The sequence below is a fragment of the Bufo bufo genome, chromosome 1 (assembly GCF_905171765.1).
Source record: "Bufo bufo chromosome 1, aBufBuf1.1, whole genome shotgun sequence".
In the NCBI taxonomy this organism is placed as follows: Eukaryota; Metazoa; Chordata; class Amphibia; order Anura; family Bufonidae; genus Bufo; species Bufo bufo.
The window spans coordinates 454,635,960-454,656,165 of record NC_053389.1 but is presented as its reverse complement, the minus strand read 5'-3'; the positions used below and the strand labels follow the sequence as shown (position 1 = coordinate 454,656,165).

The 20,206-nt window shown below is 43.2% G+C and overlaps 1 protein-coding gene across 1 annotated transcript in view; it reads left to right on the top strand.

The window, feature by feature from the left end:
• The window catches only part of PPFIA2 (PTPRF interacting protein alpha 2), a 385,317-nt gene that overhangs the window by 308,529 nt on the left and 56,582 nt on the right, over positions 1-20,206 (top strand). The window contains exons 18-20 of the mRNA XM_040408503.1: positions 568-698; positions 3,199-3,353; positions 14,174-14,267. Coding sequence (XP_040264437.1) covers positions 568-698; positions 3,199-3,353; positions 14,174-14,267 — 380 coding nt within the window. The remainder of the gene's footprint in view (positions 1-567; positions 699-3,198; positions 3,354-14,173; positions 14,268-20,206) is intronic.

Here is a 20,206-nt window from a genome sequence, read left to right as displayed (position 1 = left end):
AGGTCATAGTGCATGCACGACGTCCTGACGCTGTACGCAGTCAGGACAGTGCAGCACCGGCGCCAAGAATGAATACCGGGAGGGTGAGTGCAAGCGCTTTCAGCGTTACACTCCCTACTCCCGGGAACCTAAAGCATACTAGTGAGCGCTTTCATAATGGAAGCACTCGCTAGTATTCGCTTTATAAGATGCATTGCCATTTCCCCCACTTATAAAGCAAAAAATACAGTATATACATCTATAGTCATTTATCAAACTGGTTTAAAGTAGAACTAGCTTAGTTCAATCAGATTCCACCTTTCATTTATCACAGCTCCTTTGGAAAACGAAAGGTGGAATCTGATTGGTTGCTATGCTACAACTAAGCCAGTTCTACTTTACTCCAGTTTGATAAATGACCCCAATAGTGTATTTTGGTAATCACTAAATTCTCATTCTATTTTTAAAAAAAGTAATAAAAGATCAATAGGTCCATATCACTGAAACATGTTCATGTACCACTGCCGTTTAGATTTATCTGTAAGGGTTTAATAAACTGAAGTTTTATTGAATTTGTTATTTGTCTAGATTGCAGTTGTAGAGGAAGATGGTCGTGAAGATAAAGCCACAATAAAATGTGAAACCTCTCCTCCTTCAACACCGCGTGCTCTCAGGATGACTCATACTCTACCATCTTCATATCACAATGATGCCAGAGGGTGAGATACGGACATTTTCAGACTCAATATATTGCTTATCTTGGCTCTCAAGTGAAATTCCACCTTGAACAAAATTTCACAGTTAAAATAAAGTAGCTCACATGAAACAAAAAAAAAACTAAAACATAACTTTAATCAAAAAATATATAATATAAACAGCTCCTACATAAATGAGATAATTTTATATAACTGCCCACAGATTAATTTGTGTGACTGGATAACTTATAACAGATACAAAGGCACAGGTAGAGCAATTGTACGTAATCAGTACCGTATAAATTCACAAAATGGGCCTCTTAATGAGGTTACGCACGGTTCTCGTGATTATTAGATATCACCAGTTGATAAAGTACACAGATGAATTCACGGTTCTTGCAATCGGAGAAAAGTTGCTCAGCAGGGTATAATGTCACCGAGAAGTGTGTTGTCGGGAGATGACCTGTCCCTGGGTGTCCCTTTTGGCTATCCCTGCCTAGTAGCGCCCGCTCCGATTGTAGTCTTCAGCATCATCTGTCTACAGCATCAGGGTAGCCACTATCATATGTCTTCAGCATCATCCGTCTATATTGGACTATGTCTTTTTGTCCCCTGATGAACCATTATTATTTTTAATGGGGAAACGAGTCGGGACTTCAGCTTGACAACTCTTTCAGGGCCTTCTAGGGCTATTGTACAGGGTTTAGCCACCAAGAAGTGGGGTTGCCCCTTTTGGAGCGGGTGCTCCGCTTTTAGGCAGGGATAGCCAAAAGGGACACCCAGGGACAGGTCATCTCCCGACAACACACTTCTCGGTGACATCATACCCTGCTGCTCAACTTTTCTCAGATTGCAAGAACCGTGAATTCATCTGTGTACTTTATCAACTGGTAATATCTAATAATCACGAGAACCGTGCGTAACCTCATTAAGAGGTCCATTTTGTGAATTTATATGGTACTGATTATGTACATTTGCTCTACCTGTGCCTTTGTATCTGTTATAAATTATCCAGTCACAAAAATTAATCTGTGGGCAATTATATAAAATTATCTCATTTATGTAGGGGCTGTTTATATTATATATTTTTTTATTAAAAGTTATGTTTTAGGGGTTTTGTTTCATGTGAGCTACATATATATATCTCCGGTATACTGATTTCTGTGAGCTTACAGTTAAAATAAAACTTTACCGATTCCTTATTTTGCTGTATTCATATAGCTATTAAGCCATTTCTTGTTGTGTTCTTTAGTCACATAAATGGTTGCTTTCAATGTGCATTCTGAATTCTGGTTTTGTTTGAATCAGAAATTGATTTAGCTCCATTTAGCTGCCAAACAGTTTACTTCTAAATGTCCCTTTACAGAGGCCAATGATCAGGCAATTATTGAGAAGGAGCGTTCTTAGAAATGCTTGTTCCCGATAATTGCCCTGTGTAACAGTGCTGCCAGTCACTTGATAAACAAGCAAATATCAGGTGATGGCATCATTGATGTGTTCACCTACAGTATATAATTTTATTTCTGGGAAGCAATGGGGATAAGTGATTGCTCTAGCAACAGAGGTGATGATTACTGCATGTAAATTGGGCTCTTATATCTTCAGGAACGATCAATTTATTCTTGTAGAGTCAGCCTGTGTATCTGAACTGTGTAACTGTTATCTATTAATTATAGTTTGTTTGACTCACCAGGCAGCTCGGCTCAGCAACCTTTAGGATATGACCACATGACAAAGAGTGAAATCTGCAGTGATAATGATCCCCAGCTGATCAGATGTTTGATGGAGACACAGCATTATTTACATTGATCTGGACACTGTTCATACTAGAGAATGCCGTAGCGGTGGTGCAGAACGGTGGTCCTATTCACGTGCTCTCATATCCTGCACCGCCACTGCGGCAAATATGCTGTCCTGCAGTACAAACAATGTCCAGACTGAACCAATAAAGATGATAAAGCATTTTCACGGGCGCTGCTTCAGCTGCTCGGCGCCCTTTGGGAGTACTGGGAGTCAGATACTCACCTCTCTAATATTGATCCTAATGATAGACCATTAAATTTAACACATCAACATCAAAATAGTTTTTACTAATTAGGTAGTCATCTTGCCATGTGGATCCAAGAACTATTCACAGCAGGGGAAAAATATTGCCATACATAAGCTGGTATGGTATTGCACATAGGATGTTTGGGCTTCATACAGACTCTGTGCCAGTGTGCGTCGTCCTTCAGTATGATAATGTCAAAGCCAGGACCATGGGGGAAATTTATGAAAACTGGTGCAAAGGGAAGCTGGCTTAGTTGCCCATAGCAACCAATCAGATCCCACCTTTCATTTTTCAGAGCTCCTTTGGAAAATGAAAGGATCAACTGATTGGTTGCTATGGGCAACTAAGCCAGTTTCCATTTACAGTAGCTTTGATAAATCTGCCCCAATCTTCTTATGGTATATTTGTTTATGGTTAGTACAAGTGCAAAGTGCTCTGTATTGAAATTTACTATAATAATTTAAATTTTCACAGAAGTTTGTCTGTAACACTTGAGCCTGATGTCCTTGGTCTAGTGAGTGCCAACAGCAGTCAAGACTCTCTCCACAAAGCTCCAAAGAAGAAAGGAATCAAATCTTCCATAGGCAGACTGTTTGGTAAAAAAGAGAAGGCAAGACTTGGACAGCTGAGTAAGGAATTTGGCCTCCAAGGTCATTGTTTATTATTATAAAGTAAAACAATCCTAATAAAGATTTGTTCTAATAGATCACCACACTGGTGGCACAGTGATATGCATAGTTGGCAACTGTCCCAAATTTGCCAGGACTGTCCCTAATTTTTAGAGACAATTTTGCACTGTCCTGGACCACAAATGGGTGGGGCTAACATAAGCCCTGCCCATAAGTCTTCTGAGTGTTCCTGGGGGCAGAACTTATATGACCCGATTTTTACCAACCTAAATGTTGATAAGTATGGATATGTAGGGTCAATTCACAAGCTCTACGTTCATACTGCGCATTTTATCATTGTGTCATTAATTCCATAGTTCTATGTTGATTACTTCTTGATATATCTTTGTACCAGATGAAGCTTTCTTTTTATCATACACAGCTTTAAATCCCCTGCAGAGCTCTACGGATCTCATTGACTACAATGGAGTCTGTCAGGTTTCTGCCATGGATTCTGGCATTCTGCTGGACAAAATGCTGATTCATGCAGCAGTATTTTCTCCTTTTCCATTTCTTTGCTGTAATCTGCGATGGAGGCTTCTGTCTGAACCTCTTCTTTAGATGTGAGCCTAGCCTTATTATTGAGTCCAAGGTTATCAGTATGCAGTGAGCTTATAAACTCAGTCTAGTGGTGGCTGCAGGTAGCCAGTATGTTATCAATTTTTTTTTTCTCTGCTGGGGATTTTGAGATCTGTTTCAGAAAAGAAAAATAGTTGTTTGGTGCAACAAGGTTATCACCTTTCTGTGGCCAGCCCCTCCCTAGCTGCTTTGATTGACAGGTCCAGGCAATGGCTATGTAATCTCAACTGGCCCTGTGTTGTTGCACATGTGCAGTACATCCCTGATTTTCAACATCACTGGATGTGTCGATGATGTAAGCCTCCACCTTTTTCTCTGCGATGCCCATGTCTGTCTCTTCTGTGTAGAGGCTTACATCATCATCATATATGGTTCAACAAGAGCAGCTGTGAAGCCCTTATATCATTAAATGACTAATTTGCATAATAGAAAAAGGAAAAAAAAATGCACTTAGTTTGATAGGGATATTGCTGTTGACAGATTCCCTTTAAATAAGTTCATGGTGAACATTCACTTTAAGCAAACGCTTTTGGTGTTATTTTTTCATTATTGGTCGTTTTGAGTTAAAAATAATTTTTTCAATTGGTCTTTATTAATAATTTTGAGCCTCTTCCTCTGTACAGCCTTGAGATTCTCTGGTAGCATGTTCTGTGTTTTTCCTGTGTTCCGTCAGGCAGCTCAGCTGACGGCTCCTTATCTCTGATCTTATAAACACTCATTATAGCTCAATTCTTATCTTACTGATAGGAATTTGGCTTAAATAAGTGTTTTGAGCTATTTGTAATTTAAAGAGGGAATGCAAATTAGCTCTTAACAAGCTCTGTCTCTGATGCCACCAGATGTATGGTAGCTATCTTATAAGTCAATGTTCAATGTTTTGGACAGGCCTTAACCCCTTAAGGACCATGCCATTTTTCACCTTAAGGACTAGACTGATTTTTGCAAATCTGACATGTGTCACTTTATGTGGTGATAACTTTAAAAAGTTTTTACTTATCCTGGCCATTCTGAGATTGTTTTCTCGTCACATATTGTACTTCATGACAGTGGTAAATTTGAATCAAAATTTTTCATTTTTATTTATTAAAAAAATACCAAATTTACCAAAAATTTAGAAAAATTCGCAACTTTCCAAATTTCAATTTCTCTGCTTTTAAAACAGATAGTGATACCTCATATAATAGTTTATTTCCCATATGTCTACTTCATGTTTGGATCATTTTGTGAATGCCATCTGATTTTTTGGGGACGTTAGGGCTCTTTCACACTTGCGTTGTTCTGTTCCGTCATAGAGTTCCGTAGTCGGGGATCTATGCCGGAAGAATCCTGATCAGGATTATCCCCATGCATTCTGAATGGAGAGAAATCCGTTCAGGATGCATCAGGATGTCTTCAGTTCCGGAACGGAACGTTTTTTGGCCGGAGAAAATACCGCAGCATGCTGCGCTTTTTGCTCCGGTCAAAAATCCTGAACACTTGCCGCAAGGCCGGATCCGGAATTAATGCCCATTGAAAGGCATTAATCCGGATCCGGCCTTAAGCTAAACGTCGTTTCGGCGCATTACCGGATCCGACGTTTAGCTTTTTCTGAATGGTTACCATGGCTGCCAGGACGCTAAAGTCCTGTTTGCCATGGTAAAGTGTAGTGGGGAGCGGGGGAGCAGTATACTTACCGTCCGTGCAGCTCCCGGGGCGCTTCAGAGTGACGTCAGGGCTCCCCACGCGCATGGATGACGTGATTGCATGGATCACGTCATCCATGCGCATGGGGCGCCCTGACGTCATTCTGGAGCGCCCCGGGAGCCGCACGGACGGTAAGTATACTGCTCCCCCGCTCCCCACTACTACTATGGCAACCAGGTCTTTAATAGCGTCCTGGATGCCATAGTAACACTGAACGCATTTTGAAGACGGATCCGTCTTCAAATGCTTTCAGTTCACTTGCGGTGTTACGGATCCGGCGGGCACTTCCGGCAAATGGAGTACACGATGGATCCGGACAACGCAAGTGTGAAAGAGGCCTTAGAAGGCTTATAAGTTTAGAAGCAAATCTTGAAATTTTTCTGAAAATTTCCAAAACCCACTTTTTAAGGACCAGTTCAGGTCTGAAGTCACTTTGTGAGGCCTACATAATAGAAACCACCCCAAAATTAACCCATTTTAGAAACGAAACCCCTCAAGGTATTAAAAACTGATTTTACAAACGTTGTTAACCCTTTAGGCTACTTTCACACTACCGTTCAGAGCGGGTCCGTCTGGTGTCTGCCCAGACGGATCCGCTCCTATAATGCAGACGTTTGGATCCGTTCAGAACGGATCCGTCTGCATTATAGTTTAAAAAAAAAATCTAAGTGTGAAAGTAGCCTGAACGGATCCGTCCAGACTTTACATTGAAAGTCAATGGGGGACGGATCCGTTTGAAGATTGAGCCATATTGTGTCATCTTCAAACGGATCCGTCCCCATTGACTTACATTGTAAGTCTGGATGGATCCGCTTGCCTCCGCACGGCCAGGCGGACACCCGAACGCTGCAAGCAGCGTTCAGGTGTCCGTCTGCTGAGCGGAACGGAGGCTGAACGCTGCCAGACTGATGCATTCTGAGCGGATCCGCGTCCACTCAGAATGCATTAGGGCAGTACGGATGCGTTCGGGGCCGCTTGTGAGCCCCTTCAAACGGAGCTCACAAGCGGAGCCCCGAACGCTAGTGTGAAAGTAGCCTTAGGTGTTTTTAACAAGAATTAATGGAAAATGGAGATTCAATTTCAGAATTTTACTTTTTTGGCAGATTTTCCATTTTAATCCATTTTTTTCCCGCTAACAAAGCAAAGGTTAACAGCCAAACAAAACTCTATATTTATTGCCCTGATTCTGTAGTTTAAAGAAACACCCCATATGTGGTCGTAAACTGCTGTATGGCCACACGGCAAGGCGCAGAAGGAACGGAATGCCATATGGTTTTTGGAAGGCAGATTTTGCTGGACTGGTTATTTTGACACCATGTCCCATTTGAAGCCACCCTGATGCACCCCTAGAGTAGAAACACCAAAAAAGTGACCCTATTCTAGAAACTACACCCTCAAGGTATTCAAAACAGATTTTACAAACGTTGTTAACCCTTTAGGTGTTCCGCAAGAATTAATTGAAAATGGATATGAAATTTCAGAATGTAACTTTTTTTGGCAGGTTTTCAATTTTAATAAAAAAAATTCGGCTAACAAAGCAAAGGTTAACAGCCAAACAAAACTCAATATTTATTGCCCTGATTCTGTAGTTTACAGAAACACCCCATATGTGGTCGTAAACTGCTGTACGGGCACACGGCAGGGCGCAGAAGGAACGGAATGCCATATAGTTTTTGAAGGGCAGATTTCACTGGGATAATTTTACCTTGCCATGTCACATTTGAAGACCCCCTGGTGCACCCCTAGAGTAGAAACTTCAAAAAAGTGACCCCATTTTGGAAACTACGGGATAAGGTGGCAGTTTTAATGGTACTATTTTAGGGTACAGACACTTTTTGTGAGGCAAGGTAACAAAAAAATAGCTTTTTTTGCACTGTTTTTATATTTTGTTATCTACAAAGTTCATCTGACAGGTTTGATAATGAGCTATTTTTATAGAGCAGGTTGTTAAGGATGCGACAATACCAAATATGACTATTTACGTAAGTGTATCCATATTCTGAGAGCCATCGTTTTTTTTTTTTTTTTTGGCCGACTGTCTTATGTAGGGGCTCATTTTTTTCAATATGAGATGACTGTTTGATTGGTACAATTTTGGGGTGCATATGACTTTTTGGATCGCTTGCTATTACATTTTGTGTGATGTAAGGTGACAAAATGGCTTTTTGACACCGTTTTTATTTTTTACGGTGTTCACCTGAGGAGTAAAATCATGTGATATTTTTATAGAGAAGGTTGTTAGAGACGCGGCGATACCTAATATGTATACTTTTTTTTTTTTTTTTTTTTTAAGTTTTATACACGAATATCATTTTTGAAACAAAAAAAAAATCAGGTTTTAGTGTCACCATAGTCAGAGCCATAGTTATTTTTATTTTTTGGGCGATTCTCTTAGGTAGGGTATCATTTTTGCGGGATGAGATGACTGTTTGATTGGTACAATTTTGGGGTGCATATAACTTTTTGATCGCTTGCTATTATACTTTTTTTGATAAAAGGTGACAAAATGGCCTTTTGACACCTTTTTTTTTGTTTAGTTTTTTTACGGTGTTCACCTGAGTGGTTCGGTCTTGTGATATTTTTATAGAGCAGGTTGTTACGGATGCAGTGATACCTAATATGTAATTATTATTTTTTCGATTTTTTTTTTTACATTTAACACAATAAAAGCATTTTTGAAACAAAAAAAATATCATGTTTTAGTGTCTCCATAGTCAGAGCGATAGTTTTTTTTATTTTTTAGGCGATTGTCCTATGTAGGGACTCATTTTTTGCGGGATGAGGTGACGGTTATATTGGTACTATTTTTGGGGGCATACATTATTTTGATCGCTTGGTGTTGCACTTTTAGTGATGTAAGGTGACAAAAATGTTTTTTTTACACAGTTTTTATTTTTTATGGTGTCTATTGGACGGGGTGGATCATGTGATATATTTTTTTAGAGCTGGTAGTTTATTTTTTATTTTTTATTTTTTATTATGAAATCAGGGGAAAGGGGCGTTTTTTTTTCTTTTTTTAACCTGAAACTTTTTTTTTTTTTATTTAAAACACTTTTTTTTTTTTTTAACTTTATTTCTGTCCCACTCTGGGACTTCATCTTTTGGGGGTCCTATCCCCTCTGCAATGCAATACAATACATCTGTATTGTAATGCATTGCCTGTTAGTGTATGACACTGAGTAATACACTAGCAGGTTGCCTAGGAGACCCAGCCTGAGGCTGGATCTCCTCAGCACCTGTGTAAGGCCTCCTGCACACGACCGTTGTGTGCACCCGTGGCCGTTGTGCCGTTTTCCGTTTTTTTTCGCGGACCCATTGACTTTCAATGGGTCCGTGGAAAAAATGGAAAATGCACCGTTTTGCAGCCGCATCCGTGATCCGTGTTTCATGGCCGTGAAAAAAATATGACCTGTCCTATTTTTTTCACGGCCAACGGTTCACGGACCCATTCAAGTCAATGGGTCCGTGAAAGAACACGGATGCACACAAGATTGGCATCCGTGTCCGTGATCCGTGGCCGTAGGTTAGTTTTTATACAGACGGATCCGAAGATCCGTCTGCATAAAGCTTTTTCAAAGCTGAGTTTTCACTTCGTGAAAACTCAGAACCGACAGTATATTCTAACACAGAAGCGTTCCCATGGTGATGGGGACGCTTCTAGTTAGAATACACTACAAACTGTGTACAAGACTGCCCCCTGCTGCCTGGCAGCACCCGATCTCTTAGAGGGGGCCGTGATCAGCACAATTAACCCCTTCAGGTGCGGCACCTGAAAGGGTTAATTGTACTATCATATCCCCCTGTAAGAGATCAGGGCACAGTGTGCGCCCCCCATCGGCCCCCCCTCCCTCTATAGCATTAACAACATTGGTGGCCAGTGTGCGGCCTCCCATCTCCCCCCCCCATCATCATTGGTGGCAGCGGAGTTCCGATCGGAGTCCCAGTTTAATCGCTGGGGCGCCGATCGGTAACCATGGCAACCAGGACGCTACTACAGTCCTGGTTGCCATGGTTACATAGCAATAGTACAATAGTAGAAGATTCATACTTACCGGCTGCTGCGATGTTCGTGTCCGGCCGGGAGCTCCACCTACTGGTAAGTGACAGCCTCAGGTCTGTGCGGCGCATTGCTAAATGAACTGTCACTTACCAGTAGGAGGAGCTCCCGGCCGGACACGAACATTGCAGCTCCCAGGTAAGTATGAATCTTTTACTATTGTACTATTGCTAGTAACCCGCTGCCACCAATGATCGGGGGGGGGGAAGATGGGAGGCCGCACACTGGCCACCAATGTTGTTAATGCTATAGAGGGAGGGGGGGGGGGGCGATGGGGGGCGCACACTGTGCCACCAACGATTTATTACAATAGAGGGAGGAAAGGGGGGGGGGCGGGGGGGCGCACACTGTGCCACCAACGATTTATTACAATAGAGGGAGGAAGGGGGGGGGGGGCGGGGGGGGCGCACACTGTGCCACCAACGATTTATTACAATAGAGGGAGGGGGGCGCACTGGCCACCAATGATATTCAAACTGGGGAGGGGGGGGGGGTCTGCCCCCTGCTGCCTGGCAGCCCTGATCTCTTACAGGGGGATATGATAGTACAATTAACCCCTTCAGGTGCGGCACTTGAGGGGTTAATTGTGCTGATCACGGCCCCCTGTAAGAGATCGGATGCTGCTAGGCAGCAGGGGGCAATCATGTACACAGTTTGTAGTATATTCTAACTAGAAGCGTCCCCATCACCATGGGAACGCCTCTGTGTTAGAATATACTGTCGGAAATGAGGTTTCACGATCTAACTCATATCCGACAGTATATTCTAACATAGGGGCGTTCCCATGGTGATGGGTACGCTTCAAGTTAAAATATACCATCGGATTGGAGAAAACTCCGATCCGATGGTATAAAAGGGACTCCAGACTTTACATTGAAAGTCAATAGGGACGGATCCGTTTGAAATGGCACCATATTGTGTCAACGTCAAACGGATCCGTCCCCATTGACTTGCATTGTAATTCAGGACGGATCCGTTTGGCTCCGCACGGCCAGGCGGACACCAAAACGACTTTTTTTTCATGTCCGTGGATCCTCCAAAAATCAAGGAAGACCCACGGACGAAAAAACAGTCACGGATCACGGAAAAACGGGACCCGTTTTTGCGGACCGCAAAAAAATACGTTCGTGTGCAGGAGGCCTAAGGCAGGTCCCGATGCCGCGCAAGGCATTAGGCAGCCTCTGCATGGCATCGGGCTGCCTTCTGACACATCGTGTCCCCGCTACAGCAGCGCGGGGACTCGATGCTCTCACTCACCCGCCGGAAACAACTTCTATGTCGCGGTCAGCGGACCGTGGCATAGAATAGGTTAATCCGCCAGCATCGCTGTAAACAGCGATGTCGGCAGATACAGCAGGGGCCTGGCTACCAGGGACTGCCGGATCCCTGCAATGATCAGGAACGCACCCCTCCGGTACCACCTGGTACATTTTGGCAATGCATTCCCTGCCGTACATGCATGGCGTTTTGCATTAAGGGGTTAAGATAAAGGTTATTAGATTACAGCACAAAGTGAAAGTACGAATCTCACAACTAGGCAGAAGTTAACCCTTTATGACAAAGCTGCTGAATATCTTTAATAAAGACCAATAGAAAAAAATAATTTTAAGCACAAAATGAGTAAAATGCAATCAGAAAAAATTTCCCCGAAGGTGTACAAATTTTCTTTATGTGAGGTCTTGAGGATGTATTTACTGTACATATTAAAGGATAGCTCCAGGTATATCTTAATAAATGTAGTATGTATATAAGCAGCTTCTTATACACCAATCAGCCATAACTTTTAAACCAGGTGAAGTGAAGAATATGGATTATCTCATGACAATGGCACCAGTGAAGGGGTGGGATAGTTCTTGAAGTTGAAGTGTTGGAAGCAAGCGTAACAGCCAAATTGTGAAAGCGAAATGACAGAACTCCAAAGCAACAGATAATGTGTTGATAAGAGTGTTCAAGTGAACAACTGGGGGATTAGGGTTGCCCTGCCTTTTTACATAATTGAAATCTGTGGAGCCTATTACTCTCATAATTCTGAAGTTAATATTTAATTCACTTGTGTGAGATCATTTGACAAATGTTTAGTTTTACAAAACATCATAACATCTTCTAGACTGCTTGTAAAATTGTAAAGAACAGTACATCCAACTATGGTAGAGTATGGACATAGGAAAATCTCCAATATTTAAAGCGTTATGACCATTGACATATATGGCTTAGGCCTCATGCACACGACCGTTGTGTGCATCCGTGGCCGTTGTGCCGTTTTCCTTTTTTTTTTTGCGGACCCATTGACTTTCAATGGGTCCGTGGAAAAATTGGAAAATGCACCGTTTTGCAGCCGCATCCGTGATCCGTGTTTCCTGTCCATCAGAAAAATAGGACCTGTCCTATTTTTTTGACGGACAACGGTTTACGGACCCATTCAAGTCAATGGGTCCGTGAAAGAACACGGATGCACACAAGATTGGCATCCGCGTCCGTGATCCGTGGCCGTAGGTTACTTTCATACAGACGGATCCGAAGATCCGTCTGCATAAAAGCTTTTTCAGAGATGAGTTTTCACTTCGTGAAAACTCATATCCGACAGTATATTCTAACACAGAGGCGTTCCCATAGTGATGGGGACGCTTCTAGTTAGAATATACTACGAACTGTGCACATGACTGCCCTCTGCTGCCTGGCAGCACCCGATCTCTTACAGGGGGCTGTGATCCGCACAATTAACCCCTCAGGTGCTGCACCTGAGGGGTTAATTGTGCATATCATAGCCCCCTATAAGAGATCAGGGGCTGCCAGGCAGCAGGGGGCAGACCCCCTCCCTCCCCAGTTTTAATTTCATTGGTGGCCAGTGCGGCCCCCCCCGGCCCCCCTCCCTCAATTGTAATATCATTGGTGGCCAGCGTGCGTCCCCCCCTCCCTCTATTGTAATATCATTGGTGGCCAGTGTGCGGCCACCCCCCGGCCCCCCCTCTATTGTATTAATATCATTGGTGGCCAGTGTGCCGCACACTGGCCACCAATGATATTACAATAAAGGGAGGGAGGGGAGGCCGGGGGAGGCCGCACACTGGCCACCAATGATATTACAATAGAGGGGGGGGAGGCCGCACACTGGCCACTAATGATATTACAATAAAGGGAGGGAGGGGGGCCGACGGAGGCCGCACACTGGCCACCACTGATATTACAATAGAGGGGGGGCCGCACACTGGCCACCAATGATATTCAAACTGGGGAGGGAGGGGGGTCTGCCCCCTGCTGCCTGGCAGCCCCTGATCTCTTACAGGGGGCTATGATACGCACAATTAACCCCTTCAGGTGCGGCACCTGAAGGGTTAATTGTGCTGATCACAGCCCCCTGTAAAAGATCGGGTGCTGCCAGGCAGCAGGGGGCAGTCATGTACACAGTTCGTAGTATATTCTAACTAGAAGCGTCCCCATCACTATGGGAACGCCTCTGTGTTAGAATATACTGTCGGATCTGAGTTTCACGATGTAACTCAAATCCGATGGTATATTCTAACATAGAGGCGTTCCCATGGTGATGGGGACGCTTCAAGTTAAAATATACCATCGGATTGGAGAAAACTCAGATCCTATGGTATATTAACTCCTGACTTTACATTGAAAGTCAATAGGGGACGGATCCGTTTGAAATTGCACCATATTGTGTCAACGTCAAACGGATCCGTCCCCATTGACTTGCATTGTAATTCAGGACGGATCCGTTTGGCTCCGCACGGCCAGGCAGACACCAAAACGACTTTTTTTTCATGTCCGTGGATCCTCCAAAAATCAAGGAAGACGCACGGACGAAAAAATGGTCACGGATCACGGACCAACGGAACCCCGTTTTGCGGACCGTGAAAAAATACGGTCGTGTGCATGAGGCCTTATTCATAAGATATGTCAAAAATGTTTGATGTTGCTAACTGTTTTATCTTACAAAAAATATATATTTTTTAAGTTCTCTATAGCCCATCTCATTTCCCAGATTTAAAGAGGACCTTTCATGTTTTTTTTAAGTTTAGATAAATATCTTTATCTAAACAGCTCCTACGCCCCGCTGTGCCCCCCTGCAGTTTTCCCGCTCAGTATGTTAATACTGAGCATAGATAGTTACAGGGAGGAGGAGATGCCAGGGTTTCTCAATAGGCGTCTCCTTCTCCCTGGCTGTGCTGCGGCCCAATCACAGCGGAGAGCGTCACAGCCAGGGAGAAGGTGAGCTTTTTTTTCTCCCTGGATGTTACACTCTCTGCTGTGATTGGATGCTGATGCTCATTACTAACATACTGAGTGGGAAAACTGCAGGGGGGCACAGCGGGGCGTATGAGCGGTATTTGAAAAAAAACAGGCAGGGTGGCAGCATCAGCGGGGGGTACCCCACAAGTAAACATATTTATCTAAACTAAAAAAAATAAACATGAAAGGTCCTCTTTAAGGTCTTAATTTTACCTCACAATAGGAGGGTTCATGGATACAGACCCTGCAGCACAGGATTCTTTGGGGATGAGCAAACTTGGAACTCAAGCTGAAAAAGACAGAAGACTTAAGAAAAAGTAAGTACCCATGTTTTGTGCTCTATAGGGCACACTTGACTAGGACACACTTGACCATAAGATGCACCTGACCATAAGACACACCTAGGCTTTAGAGGGGGAAAATAAGACAAGAAAACCTCAGATCAGACCCTTAATTTTTATGAGACCTCAGATCAGACCCCCAATCTTCATCAGACCTCAGATCAGATCACCAGTATTTATGAGACTCCCAAATCAGACCCTCAGAAAATCTCAGAAGAGACCCCCCAAATCAGACTCCATCAGACCTCAGATCAGCCCCACAATCTTCATCAGACCTAAGATCAGACCCCCAATCTTCATCAGACCCCCAATCCTCATCAGACCTCAGATCAGACATAAAATAAATAAAACAACCTGACATCGCACAGCATCAGGTCATAGTGCTCTATACTGTATGCAGTCCGGATGCAGCGCAGCGCCAGCAGAAGACCAGGGAATGCTGAGTAAAGCCAGCACAAGGAGTGCTATAATCACTGCTCCTTGGTCCTACTGTGCTTCATAAGACACATTGCCGCTCCCCCCCCCCCCCCTTCCCCACACACACACACTTTTGGCAGAAAAAAAAGTTATAGCTCTTGGAATGTGACGATAAATTTTTTTAAAACATCACCTGGTCATTAATGCCCAATAAAGTTGGTCACTAAGGGGTTAAATGCCTACATATAAAATATGCAGGGACTTTTAATTGTAGTTTCACATGCCAGAAGTGTTTGAACTTAGATATTGCCAATATTTCTATCTAGATCTGTGATGAAGGGTTTAGAACAGGCTGCTTTCCCTCATAGTTCGAATAGGTTATTATATATTATAGGTTATTTACAGGAATTTTTCAATGGTATGACCTGTAACATTCTGCCTTGATAGGAGATTACTATACTGGGTGGTGAGCTGTGTATCTGCTTGACATAGGCCCAATAGCTAATGATATTCTAGATTTAGCATTTCCTGTAAAAAGTAGAGGGGTCCAGCACAGCTCTATGCCAATAAAATTCCCTTCTCCATTCAAAAGAGACCTCACTTTTTTGGTTAAAGTCTTCATAACGATGAATAGCTTTGTTCATTTTTGCATACTTGTTTGTGCTTCATTTCATTAGAATCTCATGTTGTTGTTTTTTTCTTTCAAATCTGGAGCATTTGGATGCACACGACTGTTGTTGTGGTCCGCATCCGAGCCGCAGTTTTTGCTTCAATGGTGCCGCAAAAGATGCGATCAGCAGTCAGTGTGCTGTCCGCATCCGTTGCTCCGTTCCGTGGCCCTGAAAAAAACAAAACAACATGTCCTATTCTTGTCCGTTTTGCGGACAAGAATAGGCATTTCTACAATGGGCCGCATGTTCTGTTCCGCAAAATGCCGAAGGCACATGGGCGGCTTCCGTGTTTTGCGGATCCGCAATTTGCAATAGAGCAAAACTGTAAAAAATATTTTATAGAGACTGTAAACCATGGAGAGCTGTGAATATGTTGTGCGATAATGAAGTTTTCCTTTAACAGGCTTAAAACAGTGTGGTTTTTGTTACAGTTTCTTTTTTCAGTCTAGAAAGAAGGAAAGGACCATTTTTCTTGTTATTGTCTTCTAGTTTAATTTCTTGGAAAAGAGAGGCTGTAATCTAAGAGCACTGAAAGTGTAATTATATCAATGTCGGATTAAAGCCAATAATTCCCTGCAGACAATTACTTCCTTTTTCCTTAAATCATAAAACTCATTTGGCTATTGCTGTTAAAAAGCCGTGATATTGAAAGGTAATTGCGGTATGTTTATCACAGTCTGAAGGATTTAAAAATAAAATGACTACATTTTAACGTATGATTTTATATACAGGGAGTGCAGAATTATTAGGCAAGTTGTATTTTTGAGGATTAATTTTATTATTGAACAACAACCATGTTCTCAATGAACCCAAAAAACTCATTAATATCAAAGCTGAATATTTTTGGAAGTAGTTTTTAGTTTGTTTTTAGTTTTAGCTATTTTAGGGGGATATCTGTGTGTGCAGGTGACTATTACTGTGCATAATTATTAGGCAACTTAACAAAAAACAAATATATACCCATTTCAATTATTTATTTTTACCAGTGAAACCAATATAACATCTCAACATTCACAAATATACATTTCTGACATTCAAAAACAAAACAAAAACAAATCAGTGACCAATATAGCCACCTTTCTTTGCAAGGACACTCAAAAGCCTGCCATCCATGGATTCTGTCAGTGTTTTGATCTGTTCACCATCAACATTGCGTGCAGCAGCAACCACAGCCTCCCAGACACTGTTCAGAGAGGTGTACTGTTTTCCCTCCTTGTAAATCTCACATTTGATGATGGACCACAGGTTCTCAATGGGGTTCAGATCAGGTGAACAAGGAGGCCATGTCATTAGATTTTCTTCTTTTATACCCTTTCTTGCCAGCCACGCTGTGGAGTACTTGGACGCGTGTGATGGAGCATTGTCCTGCATGAAAATCATGTTTTTCTTGAAGGATGCAGACTTCTTCCTGTACCACTGCTTGAAGAAGGTGTCTTCCAGAAACTGGCAGTAGGACTGGGAGTTGAGCTTGACTCCATCCTCAACTCTAAAAGGCCCCACAAGCTCATCTTTGATGATACCAGCCCAAACCAGTACTCCACCTCCACCTTGCTGGCGTCTGAGTCGGACTGGAGCTCTCTGCCCTTTACCAATCCAGCCACGGGCCCATCCATCTGGCCCATCAAGACTCACTCTCATTTCATCAGTCCATAAAACCTTAGAAAAATCAGTCTTGAGATATTTCTTGGCCCAGTCTTGACGTTTCAGCTTGTGTGTCTTGTTCAGTGGTGGTCGTCTTTCAGCCTTTCTTACCTTGTCTCTGAGTATTGCACACCTTGTGCTTTTGGGCACTCCAGTGATGTTGCAGCTCTGAAATATGGCCAAACTGGTGGCAAGTGGCATCTTGGCAGCTGCACGCTTTACTTTTCTCAGTTCATGGGCAGTTATTTTGCGCCTTGGTTTTTCCACACGCTTCTTGCGACCCTGTTGACTATTTTGAATGAAACGCTTGATTGTTCGATGATCACGCTTCAGAAGCTTTGCAATTTTAAGAGTGCTGCATCCCTCTGCAAGATATCTCACTATTTTTGACTTTTCTGAGCCTGTCGAGTCCTTCTTTTGACCCATTTTGCCAAAGGAAAGTTGCCTAATAATTATGCACACCTAATATAGGGTGTTGATGTCATTAGACCACACCCCTTCTCATTACAGAGATGCACATCACCTAATATGCTTAATTGGTAGTAGGCTTTCGAGCCTATACAGCTTGGAGTAAGACAACATGCATAAAGAGGATGATGTGGTCAAAATACTCATTTGCCTAATAATTCTGCACGCAGTGTATATATATATATATATATATATATATATACACTGCTCAAAAAAATAAAGGGAACACTTAAACAACACAATGTAACTCCAAGTCAATCACACTTCTGTGAAATCAAACTGTCCACTTAGGAAGCAACACTGAGTGACAATCAATTTCACATGCTGTTGTACAAATGGGATAGACAACAGGTGGAAATTATAGGCAATTAGCAAGACACCCCCAATAAAGGAGTGGTTCTGCAAGTGGTAACCACAGACCACTTCTCAGTTCCTATGCTTCCTGGCTGATGTTTTGGTCACTTTTGAATGCTGGCGGTGCTTTCACTCTAGTGGTAGCATGAGACGGAGTCTACAACCCACACAAGTGGCTCAGGTAGTGCAGCTTATCCAGGATGGCACATCAATGCGAGCTGTGGCAAGAAGGTTTGCTGTGTCTGTCAGCGTAGTGTCCAGAGCATGGAGGCGCTACCAGGAGGAAGGCCAGGAGACGTGGAGGAGGCCGTAGGAGGGCAACAACCCAGCAGCAGGACCGCTACCTCCGCCTTTGTGCAAGGAGGAACAGGAGGAGCACTGCCAGAGACCTGCAAAATGACCTCCAGCAGGCCACAAATGTGCATGTGTCTGCTCAAACGGTCAGAAACAGACTCCATGAGGGTGATATGAGGGCCCGACGTCCACAGGTGGGGGTTGTGCTTACAGCCCAACACCGTGCAGGACGTTTGGCATTTGCCAGAGAACACCAAGATTGGCAAATTCGCCACTGGCACCCTGTGCTCTTCACAGATGAAAGCAGGTTCACACTGAGCACATGTGACAGACGTGACAGAGTCTGGAGACGCCGTGGAGAACGTTCTGCTGCCTGCAATATCCTCCAGCATGACCGGTTTGGCATTGGGTCAGTAATGGTGTGGGGTGGCATTTCTTTGGAAATGTGCTCGCCAGAGGTAGCCTGACTGCCATTAGGTACCGAGATGAGATCCTCAGACCCCTTGTGAGACCATATGCTGGTGCGGTTGGCCCTGGGTTCCTCCTAATGCAAGACAATGCTAGACCTCATGTGGCTGGAGTGTGTCAGCAGTTCCTGCAAGACGAAGGCATTGATGCTATGGACTGGCCCGCCCGTTCCCCAGACCTGAATCCAATTGAGCACATCTGGGACATCATGTCTCGCTCTGTCCACCAATGTCACGTTGCACCACAGACTGTCCAGGAGTTGGCAGATGCTTTAGTCCAGGTCTGGGAGGAGATCCCTCAGGAGACCGTCCGCCACCTCATCAGGAGCATGCACAGGCGTTGTAGGGAGGTCATACAGGCACGTGGAGGCCACACACACTACTGAGCCTCATTTTGACTTGTTTTAAGGACATTACATCAAAGTTGGATCAGCCTGTAGTGTGTTCTTCCACTTTAATTTTGAGGGTGACTCCAAATCCAGACCTCCATGGGTTGAAAAATTTGATTTCCATTTTTTTATTTTTGTGTGATTTTGTTGTCAGCACATTCAACTATGTAAAGAACAAAGTATTTCAGAAGAATATTTAATTAACTCAGATCTAGGATGTGTTATTTTTGTGTTCCCTTTATTTTTTTGAGCAGTGTATATATATATATATATATATATATATAGTAGGGATCTGCCCCAATGGTAGCCTTCAAATAAGAACACAGCATCAGCCTTTTAGCGTTGAAAGCAAAGCAACGGTTGTCTTTTCTTCTTTACAAAACAATAAGGTAGTAAAAGGTATCTATAGCACAACACAGGTTTTGTTTTGCACAGTACTGTAACCCCACGGGATGTATGTGGACCTCGCTTTGTCCTCAGTCTTTCAGGCACTACAACTCCAGCTCAGACTCTGATCCAACACAGCGCTCCACTGTCAGAGAGAGGTCACTCACTACCACCTGACACTGCTGGCTGTTTTGGGCCAGTCAAGACCCGGCCTGGAACATGGGGAGTAGTCACTCACCCAGCACTATAAGTACTCCCAGTAAGACCCGTCCCGGATCAGCTATTCACAGCTATGCTAAATAAACAAAATGTCAACCACCTACTGCCGCTAACATACAAAATACTGGTTCCTACTTCATCGGTGCCATGTATCTATTATCAACGATGGTCCCTTGTGCCTTCCTACAATATATATATATATATAAATTTGGGCACCACAAAAAAGAAATGAAATCAATATTTAGTAGATCCTCCTTTTGCAAAAATTACAGCCTCTAAACGCTTCCTGTAGGTTCCAATGAGAGTCTGGATTCTGGTTGAAGGTATTTTGGACCATTCCTCTTTACAAAACATCTTTAGTTCATTCAGGTTTGATGGCTTCCGAGCATGGACAGCTCTCTTTAAGTCACACCACTGATTTTCAATTATATTCAGGTCTGGGGACTGAGATGGCCATTCCAGAACGTTGTACTTGTTCCTCTGCATAAATGCCTTAGTGGATTTTGAGCAGTTTTTAGGGTCGTTGTCTTGTTGAAAGATCCAGCCCCGGCGCAGCTTCAGCTTTGTCACTGATTCCTGGACATTGGTCTCCAGAATCTGCTGATACT